We start from the raw sequence: 12674 nt of genomic DNA, 5'->3' as shown, positions 1-12674 counted from the left end.
GGCATCCGAGCCAGGTCTATGCGTAGATGTTATATGCATGAGTAGAACACAGAGAGTTGTGGGCGATAATAGTCATACTGCTTACCCGCAACGTCTTACTTTGATTCGGTGGTATTGTTGGATGAAGCGGCCCAGACCGACATTACATGACCGCGTTCATGAGACTAGTTCTACCAACGTGCTTTGCACATAGGTGGCTAGTGGGTGTCTATTTCTCCAACTTCAGTTGAATCGAGTTTGACTACGCACTACAAAAAAGGGAGAATTGAATTTATACCCTTAGTTGGGTCACCCTCGACTGATTTGCCCCTAATTTTGGAAAACACGCGGTCTTGCCCAGCTTTGACTACTCCCCTTGCGTTTTTGCCCTTCCGGCACCTCTCCGTCCATTCAGTGTCTTTTGACCGCAAACGACGCGTTACTTTGGACATTTTTGCCCCTGTCGGTGCTATACCTGATACCCCTTCGTCCGAAATGTGCTAGCGCAAGCAAACAGAGGAGAGCGAGAACGCCGACGAGGAAAAAGGAGTGGGAGGCAAGGCGTGGCGCAGTAGAGCAAGGAGCGGCGACGCATGGCGAGCTCGGGCTCTTCCATCTTCTCGCCGGTGGTCGGAGAGGTAAGTAAAACTCCGGCAACGCTTCTTCCTCCCCCCAATGCGTTCTAGGGTTTGTGATAATTGGGGAAATTTCTGATTTAGGTTGATGGGGTCGGGATTGTGGAGCATGTCTCCGAGTTCTATCTTCCAGATGAAAGTTATTGCGGATTGGAGCTTTTATCAAAGCATCGTTGCCCTGGTCATGGCCTTGTTCCTGCCCGGCGTGTCGCGTGGGGAGGAGCTAACACTGGCCGCCGTTTTTTAGGGTGTCCTCTAGATGTAAGATCTTGTGAATTATACCATGTTTAATATGGTGTTTATGCAGTCTCTAATGTTTTGTTAATTTGATGTTCAAGCAGTTACCACATGAGTGTCACTGGGTCGTTTGGGTTGATCCTCCTCCTCCATTGCGTGCTGCCCTTGCTTTTGAAGACCTGCACGCAGAGCTAGAACAAAGTTGGATCAGAAGCCACAAAATGCAGAAGCAAAACATGGAGCTGTCAAAGAAAAATCTAGCTTTGAAGAAGACAGTGAGAGAGAGAGATGAGATGCTGCTAGTTCTGGCATTGTTGTTTGTAGGAATGTGTGTTGCTGTGTTTTTTGTGTTCTAGTTTCTAGCAGTTGTTGAAGAAAGTGTGTGTGAGAGAGATGTGTTGAATGTTGTTTATGATGCACTTTTCTATGCTAAATTTGAAGATCATTATGAACTACTAATGCTTGTGACACTGTACCAAATACATATTTATTCCATATGTAGTGCCAATTGTACCAAAAAGAGCACATATTTTACCAAATAGAGCACATATTCAATTAGGTGCCAATTGTACCAAATAGAGCACATATTCAACATACTGACATTGTACCAAATAGAACAAACTGACATTGTACCAAATTCAACAAACTGACATTGTACCAAATATAGCAACTTCATAGTGCATTTAAGCACACTTAGTACTAGAACTTAAGTGCATAACAACAAGATAACATAGCACTAGAACTTAAGTTTCTTGCTCCTGGTGTTCTTGGCTGGGTTTGGAGCTAGCATTGCCTTGCTTCTAGTGTTCCTTGATGGGTTTGGAGCTTCAATTGCTGCTGCTCTTTTTGGAGAGAAACCTTTGCTTTGAACACTGCTTTCTTGCTCCTGTTCCACAACTGCTTTCTGCTTGACACACCTGGGAGAAGCTCCTCTTGCTGCTACCCTTTTATAATTTTTCCTAGGGCTAAAACAAGTGGAAGCATATCACAATTTGAAAGATTTTATAAAGAAAGTAGTAAGATCAAAACATGTAAGAATTTGTAAGCCAAGATCTTATACCTGACTGCACAACTAGCTCCTGCAGATGCATCATGTGAGGGCTCCTTTGGTGGTGGCATCTGCTGCTGCAGAACATCAGGTGCTGTCTCATCCTTCTCCTCCTCCTCTTGTATTTCTGCTTCTGCTGGTTCATTGGCTGTAGGATGATCATCTGCATTGTCTGCTCCCCAATGTTCATCTTCTCCAAAGGCTGGATCAACAGATTGTTTGCATCCCTTGGCTTTGTGTCCACATCTCCCACACCTTTTGCACTTGTGCTTCCTAGGACCAAGGCCTTTTCCTTCAGTGCTACTTCTAATCCTTTGCTTTCTTGGTCTGCCTGGAGCTCTGTGTTGAACAGGAGCACACAATTTGAATCCAGGATCTATAATGTCCCATTGTTGCTTGCCTTCTAGAGCTGGTAGGTTCTCAACATAAGTAGCTCTGAACATGTCAACTGAGTAATATTTGTGGACATATTGATCTATTCCACTTGCTTCACCTCTTAGAGCAGTGATAAAGAAAAGTGCATGGATGCATGGTTTACCAGTGATCTGCCATTGTCTGCAACTGCAAGACCAGCGCTCTAAGTCAACAGGGTACCTCCATTCTCTCTTCTCACTGTCAGTAGCAGTCACCTCTGCCTCTGTTGGGCTTCTCCTCACTATACTCATTTGCAAACCTTTTGTTTTCTCCATTAACACCTTCATTACTGCTGGTATGATGTAGTGCCCAATGAAATGGTCAGAGGCAATTCTGTTTCTTAAGTCAAATTTCTCCATGATATACTGCCTTATCTTGTCTAGCAGATCAACTATGTGCAGGCTCTTGTATTTTTTGATTCTGGAGTTGAATGACTCAGCTAGGTTGTTATTGACATAGTCAACTTTGCTCATCTCATTGAAATCAGCTCTTGCCCATATTTTTGTGTGGTGTTCCTCCAGATATTCCTTTACTTTAGGCTTGCTTTTCAACTGGTTCAAGTGATAGTTGTGTTTCTTGATGCTACAAGTTAGTGAGCATGGCCACAAATTATCATCATAAAACTTCCCCTTGAATTTCTTACTGAAATTTTGGGCCAAGTGCCTCATGCACTCTCTGTGCTCCACTCCAGGGTATACATCCTCAACAGCAGTTTCCAATCCCTTGCAAGCATCAGTATGTATCACTAAACCTTCTGGATGACCTATTACTTTCTTTAGGTTGCTAAAAAACCAAGTCCAACTCTCAATTGACTCCCCTTCCAAAACACCATATGCAACAAGAAACAACCAGTTGTGTCCATCTAGGGCACATGCTGCCACAAGTTGCCCTCTGAACCTACCAGTCAGTGCAGTAGCATCTACAGCTAGGTATGGCCTACACCCCTCGAGAAAACCTTTTTGACATGCTTTGAAGCACACAAACACCCTTCTAAAGCACTCCTTGTAGAACTTCTTGTTATTAAGCTTGTACTCAACTGTGTGCTTCTTAATTTCCACAATACTGCCTGGTGATGCCCTCTCTACTTCATCTTTGAAAGTATATAATAGCTGAAAGCTATCACTATACTTTCCATACAGTTTGTCAAGTGCAATCTCTTTGCCATGGTAGCATCTGTCATATGGCACCTCCACACCATATTTCTCTAACAACTTGCTCTGAATTTCTTTAGTACCAATTCATGGATTTGCTCTGATCCATGCCATAGAAGCATCTGCTATCCATATTCTTTCTGCAGCTCTCAATCTCTGAGATCTATTCACACTAGGACATGTATGCTTATATGGGTTGACTTTAATCTGAAACAAACCAAAAAACAATGAGATTAGTACAGAAAATGCAATACCTGAAAATAAACTAAAACACAGAAAATGCAATACCTGAAAATAAACTAAAACAAAAGGACAAAAATACAATACCTGAAACAATGTGCTCTTCCTCATTAAAGAGGCATGCAGTCTCCACTTGCATCTCTCATAAGCACATTTGACAGTAAACCTTGTTGGATCACTTTTCAGAGTAAGGAACTCAGTTTCAGACTTGATTGAGAAGCTTGCAACTGCATTTCTGCAGTCAACTGCACTAGAGAATACCACACCTTCATCAATACATGGATTTTCCCTGTCATACATCTTTATAGGTCTGTCCTCTTCTGCATCTTCAAAAACTCCCATCTCAACATCCCTTCTCATCATCATCTGCATCTGAAAATTCTGCAGGAATGTACTCTTTATCTGCTGCATCTCCTTCATCATTATTGTGATGGACATATCCAGGATATAGAACCTCATCCTCCACACCAGGTGCATCAGGCATTGCCTCCTCCACAACAGGATCAAGTGGCTTCTTTTGGTTTTCTTGGCTTTCATTGACACTTGCAGTTGCATAAGCACTTGGTGTTCTAGGAGCACTTGGTGTTCTACTGCTAGCCCTAGTTCTGGATCCAGATGGCCTGGAACTAGATGTGTTCACACATCTCTGGCCTCTAGTTCTTTGTATAACTATGATTTCCAAATTGCATGACATAGTTGCTGCATTACTTGCAAACATCAGACCTAACTCTGCATCACACTGCACAGGGACCCAACAAAGTTTGGAACTATCCCAATATCTGATCTCCACAACATCAAACAATCCCCATGGATACATGGCACAAATGGCAGCCCTAAAATTAGTATATGAACTAGTGCTGTCCACAACTAAAGGAAATGTGAATCCACAATCTTTTCCTTTTGTACCAGCAGAAACTAGAACAGTGGTCTCCATTCGAACTGAAAGAAAGAACGTTGTAGCTGGATCCATCCTATGGGGGAACAATATCCAGTGATAAAACGCACAAACTTTAGACTAAACCCTAAATCCAAGTAAATCTCCTATGAAAAAACCAAGCAAATCAGGTCCAATATTAACCCTGGGGGAATTTGCCGTGCAGATCCGCCCCCGCTTGTCGCCATTGGTGCAGATCCGCCACCGCTTCTCGCCGCTGGTGCAGATCCGCCACAGGAGCTTCCCTTGTCGCCGTTGGTGCCTCCGCCGCCTTCTCCGCGCTGCAATGGAGGTGTGCTATTCCTACCACTGAAGAGGCCGCCGCCAACGCTTTCTCCACTCTCCCCCATCACCTTGCAATGGATCTGGCCGTCCGCCGCTCGTCGCCGCAATTTACGGTTCGTCAGAGGGAAAAAGAGGGAGCAAGAGTGGGGAATGAGAGAGTGTGAGTGAGCACGGGGGCAAGCGGTGTCCAAAGTAACGCGTCGTTTGCGGTCAAACGGCGCTGACTGGACGGAGACGTGCCGGAAGGGCAAAAATGCAAGGGGAGCGGTCAAAGCTGGGCAAGACCGCGTGTTTTCCAAAATTAGGGGCAAATCAGTTGAGGGTGACCCAACTAAGGGCACATAAACAATTATCCCTACAAAAAAAGACACATCCGTGACATTTTGGGCCGAATGATTTTTTTTCTATCATGCTTATGACACTTCTATGACGATAATTGTGGTAAAACCCGGTATCATAGATGTGGCGGGCTCCTACTTCTATGACAAAAAATCATGACAGAAAATGGGCTTTTCGTCCTGGGAGGGCCGGAGATGCAACTGCATGACATTCTTTGGGCCGCCCAATTCCAGAAAACCATGGTAGAAGCGAGGGCGCGGAAATGTCGAGGGAGTTACCGGTTACGGTGGGTGGTCGGGGGCCGAGCGATGTGTGTTTCTCTCGTACGTACGCGCGTGTGTGCGAGGCGTTGCGCTCTAACTAAACCTGAGCGAGGCATTGGGCTCTATGTCACATCCCTAGCTTCTGGCAATGCACTAGGCTAGCTTCATGTGTGAATCATGTTTAAATTCAAACGAATTTGAAATGGGGATGTTCAGAACCCTAGCACCAAATGGATACAACTAGGTTCAAAATAAATCATTTTCAATGAACCTGAAATGCCCTTCTAAAATGTTCATCATCTTTGCCTTGGTCTAGAACCTCTGACAAAAATGGTGCACAATTTTCTAGGTCATCCTAAGGTAACAAAATTAAATCATATGTTATTTGCATTTGGGCATTTAAATGCTATAAAATATTTTAAATGTCCAAATAACCCCAAACTGAAATGTTCCATGTTGGATATATTCTATACAGTGGGCATGAGCAGTTTGGTGATTTTTGGAGGTGCCTAGGTATTTTTAGAAAATCCACAAACCTGCTGAAAGAAAAGAAAAACAGAAAATAAAATGAAACTGGACTTACCTGGCCAAAGCCACCAGCCAGCCCACCTGGCGGCCCAGCACTGTGCTGGCCCGTGCAAGCCAGCTGCTTCTTCCCCGCCAGGCAGGCAGGGAGGTGACGCCGGCGCGCCCGAGCCCGCCACGGCATCAGATGGTTGCCGCCCGCGCCCCTGGACGCCTCGAAGCCCCTCCTCGCCACCGCCCCGACCCCCTGGACACCTCACTTCTCCCCCAGTGCCTCTCTCTTGCCCTCTCCCACCATGGCCGACGCCACCACGCCCGCGCCGCCGTAGTTCCCGCAGCCACCGTCGTCCTCGCGTCTCCCCGACGTGTCCCCGAGCTACGCCATGACGTCTTCGTCCTCTCCACCGAGCTACGCGGTGCCAGAAGCCCTGTAGCACCTCCAACGCCGCCGTTTTCCCCCTCGGTTGTCCGAGATCGCCACCGCCCGTACGTCGCTGCCCGGCCTCCCCCGAGCTCACTAGCCTGCTCCGCAAGTTCCCTGTGAGCCCCTCTTTCCTCTGCCCCCTCCCCTTCATCTCTTGCGACCTCTAGCCGTGGTTCCCACCTTGGTCGGAGCCCGCCACCGCCACCATGAAGCTCGCCGTTGCTAGCAGCCCCGCCTGGCCAAACTAAGCACGTAGTCGTGCTCCGGGCATCCCCAGGAAGCCACAGCACGCCTCAGGTCGCTCGCTAGTGCACCGTAACCCTCGCTCCCGAGCTCGCCAAGCTCTGGCCGCCGCACTTGCCATCGCCGCCGTCACTGTAGTGCACCCCAGCTGCTGCCGCTGGCCGCTATGGATGCGCGCGAGCCTGGGCGTCTCGTAGAGCCCCTCCGTCGCTCTTTTGGTCGCTGGAGGGCGAAACCCGACGCCCTCCGCCGTCTCTGGCTCCGCCGGTGACGAGCCGCGGGTCAACTGCGGTGAGTTGACCCGGGTTTGTCCGCAGTTTGACCCCACTTGGTCACTAACGTGTGGGCCCATGGCCTTAACTAATCTAGTTTAGAATTAGATTAGTACTAATTAACTTAGGTTAGTTAGTTAGACACTGACATGTAGGCCCCAGCGTCAGGTTTGACCTGGACTTGCCCCGTTGACCTGCTGACGCGATGCTGATGTCATGCTGACACAGTAAATAGTTTCTGTATTTAAAATAATTCAGAAATTCGAGAAAATGTCCAAAACTTCTAAAATTCATAGAAATTCAACCATAACTCAGAATGAAATAAGTTATATATGAAAAATGATCAGAAAAATCCAATCTATCCATCTGTAACCGTTTCATGCATGTTTAAGCAACTTAACCTTGCTGTTTAGTGCAAAACATGATAAGGCACAAGTTAAATTCATAAGTTGAGTTGGGATTGAACCCTTGGTTCAAAATGACTCAAACCCAGCTGGTTGTAGTTGCATTAGCCCAACACACTCATTTTGCCATGTCATGATCCTGCATGATATTGTGCATTGCATTGTGTTTTCTCTCTATTGCCGGTAACTGTCCCCTCTCAGTAAACGTGGTTCCGACGATGAGATCGATGCCACCGATGAAGAACTATACTATCTTCAGAAGTGCCAGGCAAGCAAAACCCCCTTGTTCATTCTGATACAATCCCACTCCCTCGCTCCTGCTCTCTTTTATTGCATTAGGACAACAACGATTCAACTGCTACATGCTGCGGTAGTTGAACCCCTTTTCTTTTGCATGACATGTCATTGCCACAGTAAATAGATGAAACCCACTAGCATGAGTAGGAGTTGTTTGAGCCCTGATGTGCCTACTCATTCTTGCTTGTTTGTCATGCCTTCTACTGCTTAGATTTGAGTCAGGTCTGATTCATCAGGGATGAATTGGAGGTGTGTGAACATGTCCTAACTGTTGAGAGCTAAGTGTGTGAACACGATTTGGTAAAGGTATCGATGAGAGGCCATGTAGGAGTACATGGTGGGTTGTTTCATTGAAGCCATCTTTAGGAACTGAGTTCTGTGTTTTTGATCCATGAACATCTACTACCATGCATTGGGATCCTTAATTGACCCTCTCGGCTTCTTAACCACCCTTGTCCTCTGTCCAGGAGTTGCAAGTAGTTTCTGGTGTTTGTAGTATGCTGGAGGCCGTGCGCAGTGCTCACCCGAGGGGTGGGCTGTGATGCGGTAGGCACGTGGCCGGGTATGCCGGGCGCCCGTTTGGTGTCGCAGAACCCTGTACACATCGTTCGGGGCCGTATGTGGAAACCTCGGCCGGACTCCCTGTGGATGGAACCTGAATAGACGATAAACCTGGACTTGAGACTTGAGTGTTTAGGTAGGCCGTGGCCGACACCCTCGTTGGGCTTCCGCTTGAAGGTTGCCTAGTACATGTCGTGTAAATGGCGGTAAGTGGTGAGAGCGTGTGTGAAGAAGTACACCCCTGCAGGGTTAACATCATCTATTCAAATAGCCGCGTCCGCAGTAAAGGACTTCTGGGTCGCCTGTACAGTTCATAGACAAGTGAAAATGGATACTCTGAAATACGCAAGATAAGCGTGCGTGCTATGGATGGCGTTCTCGTAGGAAGACAGGAGTAGACCCATAGTGGTGTATTGATATGGTGAATATGTGGACTCGTGTGCGCCACCTCAAAGAGTTGCTTGCAGTCATAGTTCAGGATAGCCACCGAGTCAAAGCTGGCTTGCTCCAGTCAAACTCCACCACCCCTATGTTGATACTGATATATATGTAGTTAGTTCTGATGTAAGTCTTGCTGGGTACATTTGTACTCACCTTTGCTTAATTTATGTTTTTGCAGAGAGTCTTCAGTCTCGCTAGTAGTTCCGCGTGGACTTCGACGCTTAGCTTGTTACCTCAGCTACGATCTTGTGCCCTCGGCAGGATCTTGTAGATAGTCAGGCTTCTTAGCCTTTTCATTTGTAGATGTCTGTACTCAGACATGTTAAGCTTCCGCATGTGCTTTGACTTGTATGCTCTGAATGTTGGGTCATGAGACCCATGTTTGTAATACTTGGCTCCTCAAAGCCTAATGAATAAAATACTTGTGTTGTAGATTCATGTTGTGATGCCATGTTGTATTTTCACATATCGAGCATATTGTGTGTATGCTATTGAAATGCTTGGTATGTGTGGGATCTGACTATCTAGTTGTTTATCCTTGGTAGCCTCTCTTACCGGGAAATGTCTCCTAGTGCTTCCACATGGTAGCTTGCTACTGCTCCGGAACACTTAGGCTGGCCGGCATGTGTCCTTCTTCGTTCCTGTGTCTGTCCCTTTGGGGAAATGTCATGTGGTGTCTTTTGGAGTCTTGTTAGCCTGCTATAGCCCGGAATCCCGGAGTCCTGCTAGCCCAGTTGCTACAGCCCGAATTCGCTCGCTGTTGATTGACACGTTCGTTGCTGGGTCATGTATGCCTGTCCCTGTAAGTTAGAGCCACTTTGGGTTCACGACTAGCCATGTCAGCCCGGGTTCTTTGTCATATGGATGCTAGCGACACTATCATATACGTGAGCCAAAATGCGCAAACGGTCTCGGGCCTGGTAAGGCAACACTTGTGGGAATACCGTGCGTGAGGCCGCAAAGTGATATGAGCTGTTACATGCTAGATCGGTGTGGCATAGGATTGGGGTCCTGACAGCTTTGGTATCAGAGCCTGACTTCCTGTAGGATTACCAAGCCAAACTCGTCGAAGTTGAGTATAGAAATGCTTTAGTTATTTGTAGGGGAATTGATTGTGGGAGGGAACGTAAGGCTCTTTTTACTCCTTTACCTTATACCCTTCTGATCTGAGTCATCCTCTTCTTTCCTACGTGGGTTAAGGACTAGGATCTCATCTCTCTATCAGGTTCACATGTTACTAATCCGTAGAATCTTAGGATTGTTAGTTCTAGGCCTCAGTTCAGTTTCTACTATTTTTAGTATGTTGTCAGTTGAACCAGAACCTTGATATGATGTTGTTAAGTGACTATGCAAATCCTTGTGAATGTCTCAAATCTTTTTCTGAGCATTTACAGCCGTTATGCTGTCCGAGTCATCCCAGGTTTCTAAACAGTCTGATGCATTTGCAAATCCCTTCCTCCCGTTCCAGATGTCCTTTTGGGCCAGATTAAGCACACTAAACGGTCTGTTAAGGTACTCTACTGTCTCGACATATAAGATGGAGATAGTATTATGACCCTAGGCATCCTGGAAAGTCACCCAGTAATCTAGCCATGTTTTGTGTTCCCAGTGTGATGATTCTGGCCACCATCCTCGAAAGCATCCCGTGATGCCATTTAGTTAGTAGGCCTTCTATTTCTGGGTTCTTGAGCCCAAGATTTACTCCACTTACCTCCTGTTGATAGTGTTGCTAGTTCCTTTAGGATATTAGTAACCTTTGCGATAGTCCTCGAGGTCCGTGGTATTTCCTTCTTCCAAATACCACGAACTGCTTATGGCAGAAGTTCTTTGAACCAAAAGATCACAACCAGAGTGCTCCTAATGAATTCTCCATTCTGTATTGCAGATCTGCCAGTCCTACCTTTCTGCATGGATTATCTGGAAGATATATGTTGAACTTGTTTGACATACTAAATCTACGAATCCGCAACTCAGAAAACCATATGTTTCTTTGAGTTGTCTCTCTTTAGTGGTTTTCTGACCGTCGTCTATCAGTTGATAGACATGAGTAGTTGTGCATTCGTGATATCGATGCCTATCATTTCTATGGTCCGTCAAGCCATTCTATTGTAGAATGACTAGGAGAAACAAACTCCAGTACCTTATCCATTTCCAGGATTGGGTCAAAGCAGTTGTGTTCCGTAGATCAAATATTAATCCAACTTTTGATTTTGTTCTACCCTGAAGTACTGCCGTCTTATGTCAAAAGTGACATGAGAATTGCACCATCTCTTATGAATTCTTGACACAGTGATACTTCTTGCCATCATTGTTCATTTCTCAGTTCCGTGTTATTGTAACCGGGATGCCGACAAGTGACTCGTGATGTGTGAAATCAATACTCCTAGCAACTCTGTTGCTTGGTAGTTATTGGACAATAATTTCATTCTTAAGCGTGTTGGTTACTGAATCATCATTTTCTAAGATTGATAGTGCTACCTAGTCCATATTTCTGGTGCACTCTTCGATCGATGAGTTAGGATTTTGTCAAACCCTTGCTCTTTTGGTCACATCGTCTTGCCTTGCAAAGCAAGATTGTTCTTGAGCTTGGTAACATATCGGTGGCTCGTGATTTTCCGATTATCTTCTTGGAAGTATTACCAGGTTGTCACCTGACCGTTATGTTGAGTTCGTGATCAAGTTGGTTTCTTGTAAACCACTCCTTCTCCAAGAATCCGTGTTGGATACCCCTGAGCTAGTTGGTTATGCTAAACAACAACTTGGAGAGTTGGAAGATAAAAGCTTACTTAATTCAGTTCATTTCAAAGGGATATCCTTGTGTTGTGTGTTAGTTGAGGAAAGATGATATCTTCATCGATTGGTCCCTGTGATCAGTTGATGGACCTATTGTCTTATCAAAACTTGATTTGATTATGGGCTATCACCAAATCAAATTAGTACCAATGATGTTCATAATGTTTTCTTACTCGTGGTTGTTTCCTCAAGCATACACCATTATATCTTTTGGGCCTGACCAATACTATCACATTGTTCACATAATGGTGGAATTCAAGTGATATGGAAACTCCGATGAGTTGTTGTTGAGCCCATCAGCAGCATCTTGTTTCCTCCATGATTCATGTTGAACATTGAGCTAGTGTTGGAAACTTTGTAAGCATTTCCTTCGTGTTCCGCTCATGAGGTATATGTTTTGGTGAAAGAAGTGACTTTCTCCAAGTTCACGTACATTAGGTGTAAGTTGCCGCCATGAATTTGAGAAAGGTTTGTTTTGTTTCCTCTAGAATCATCCCAAATCAGTCATGCATACGTGCGAAGTATTCTATGGTTTGGTTGATTAATTACCTCCACTCCATATGTATTTCCTAGCACACCAAGCCACTGATTGATTTGTTCAAGGAGAATAAGTTCCTTTCTAAGAGCTAATCCGGACTTGTGTAAGGACTTCGATATCCTCGATGATGGTTCCCAATCAGAACTCGGTAGTGTTTTATTGCAAGACTACCATGTGATCATGCTTCTCTGGGACAATGTGTTCACACGTGTGTAGCAGAACCCGCTCATGTTTTGGAGATTACTACCGTAGTTCATTCCCCTGAGCATCTCGCAACGTCATCTCGTCGATTTGTGTTGCAAACTTTCATTTTTCTTTCCAGATCCGATAAGTCTAGATTATTCTGACACCAACCAGATCTGAATCTCAGGCAGATATGATGGTTGGAACATTTCCCAAGAACTATAATATTGGTCTCTCCGTAACCGGTAAAGTGGATGTCGTGGCCAACATACCCATTCGGAAGACCTATTATTGTAGTATCTTGCTTGAAGAAGCTGGCCACCTCCCCATAAGGATCTCGTAGAATTTATTCCAGTAGTTGTTCCTTATGGATTTTTGTGTTCCCGAAGTCCGATCTTTTACTTGATGTTCTAGATATCAAACCATATCTATGAATGGATTACGCTAGCACATCAAGTAGAACATTAG

At 45.4% G+C, this 12674-nt stretch overlaps 1 protein-coding gene across 1 annotated transcript; it reads right to left on the bottom strand.

Annotated features, from left to right (window-relative positions):
* Window positions 1-1587: 1587 nt before the first annotated feature.
* On the bottom strand, window positions 1588-4046 carry LOC147983786 (uncharacterized). Its single transcript, XM_087540866.1, has 4 exons — window positions 3792-4046; window positions 3576-3671; window positions 1912-3530; window positions 1588-1816 (listed from the first exon to the last, which is right to left on the bottom strand). Exons 1-4 carry the CDS (start codon window positions 4044-4046, stop codon window positions 1588-1590), a joined length of 2199 nt encoding a protein of 732 aa, XP_087396992.1.
* Window positions 4047-12674: the final 8628 nt, after the last annotated feature.

This window comes from Triticum urartu, chromosome 2A, assembly GCF_056163025.1.
Source record: "Triticum urartu cultivar PI428250 chromosome 2A, HENAU_Tu73, whole genome shotgun sequence".
NCBI lineage: Eukaryota > Viridiplantae > Streptophyta > Magnoliopsida > Poales > Poaceae > Triticum > Triticum urartu.
Note: the sequence above shows the minus strand (reverse complement) of the source record. Positions and strands in the feature narration are given on the sequence as shown.

What these genes read in the sequence shown, in the direction of transcription:
- LOC147983786 (XM_087540866.1), bottom strand. Translation starts at nt 4,046, where the DNA reads ATGGGAGTTTTTGAAGATGCAGAAGAGGACAGACCTATAAAGATGTAT. An exon ending in GGAAGAGCACATTGTTTCAG is followed by an intron (nt 3,672 to 3,791) that starts GTATTGTATTTT and finishes GGTTTGTTTCAG; the next exon opens with ATTAAAGTCAACCCATATAA. An exon ending in GGAGCTAGTTGTGCAGTCAG is followed by an intron (nt 1,817 to 1,911) that starts GTATAAGATCTT and finishes CACTTGTTTTAG; the next exon opens with CCCTAGGAAAAATTATAAAA.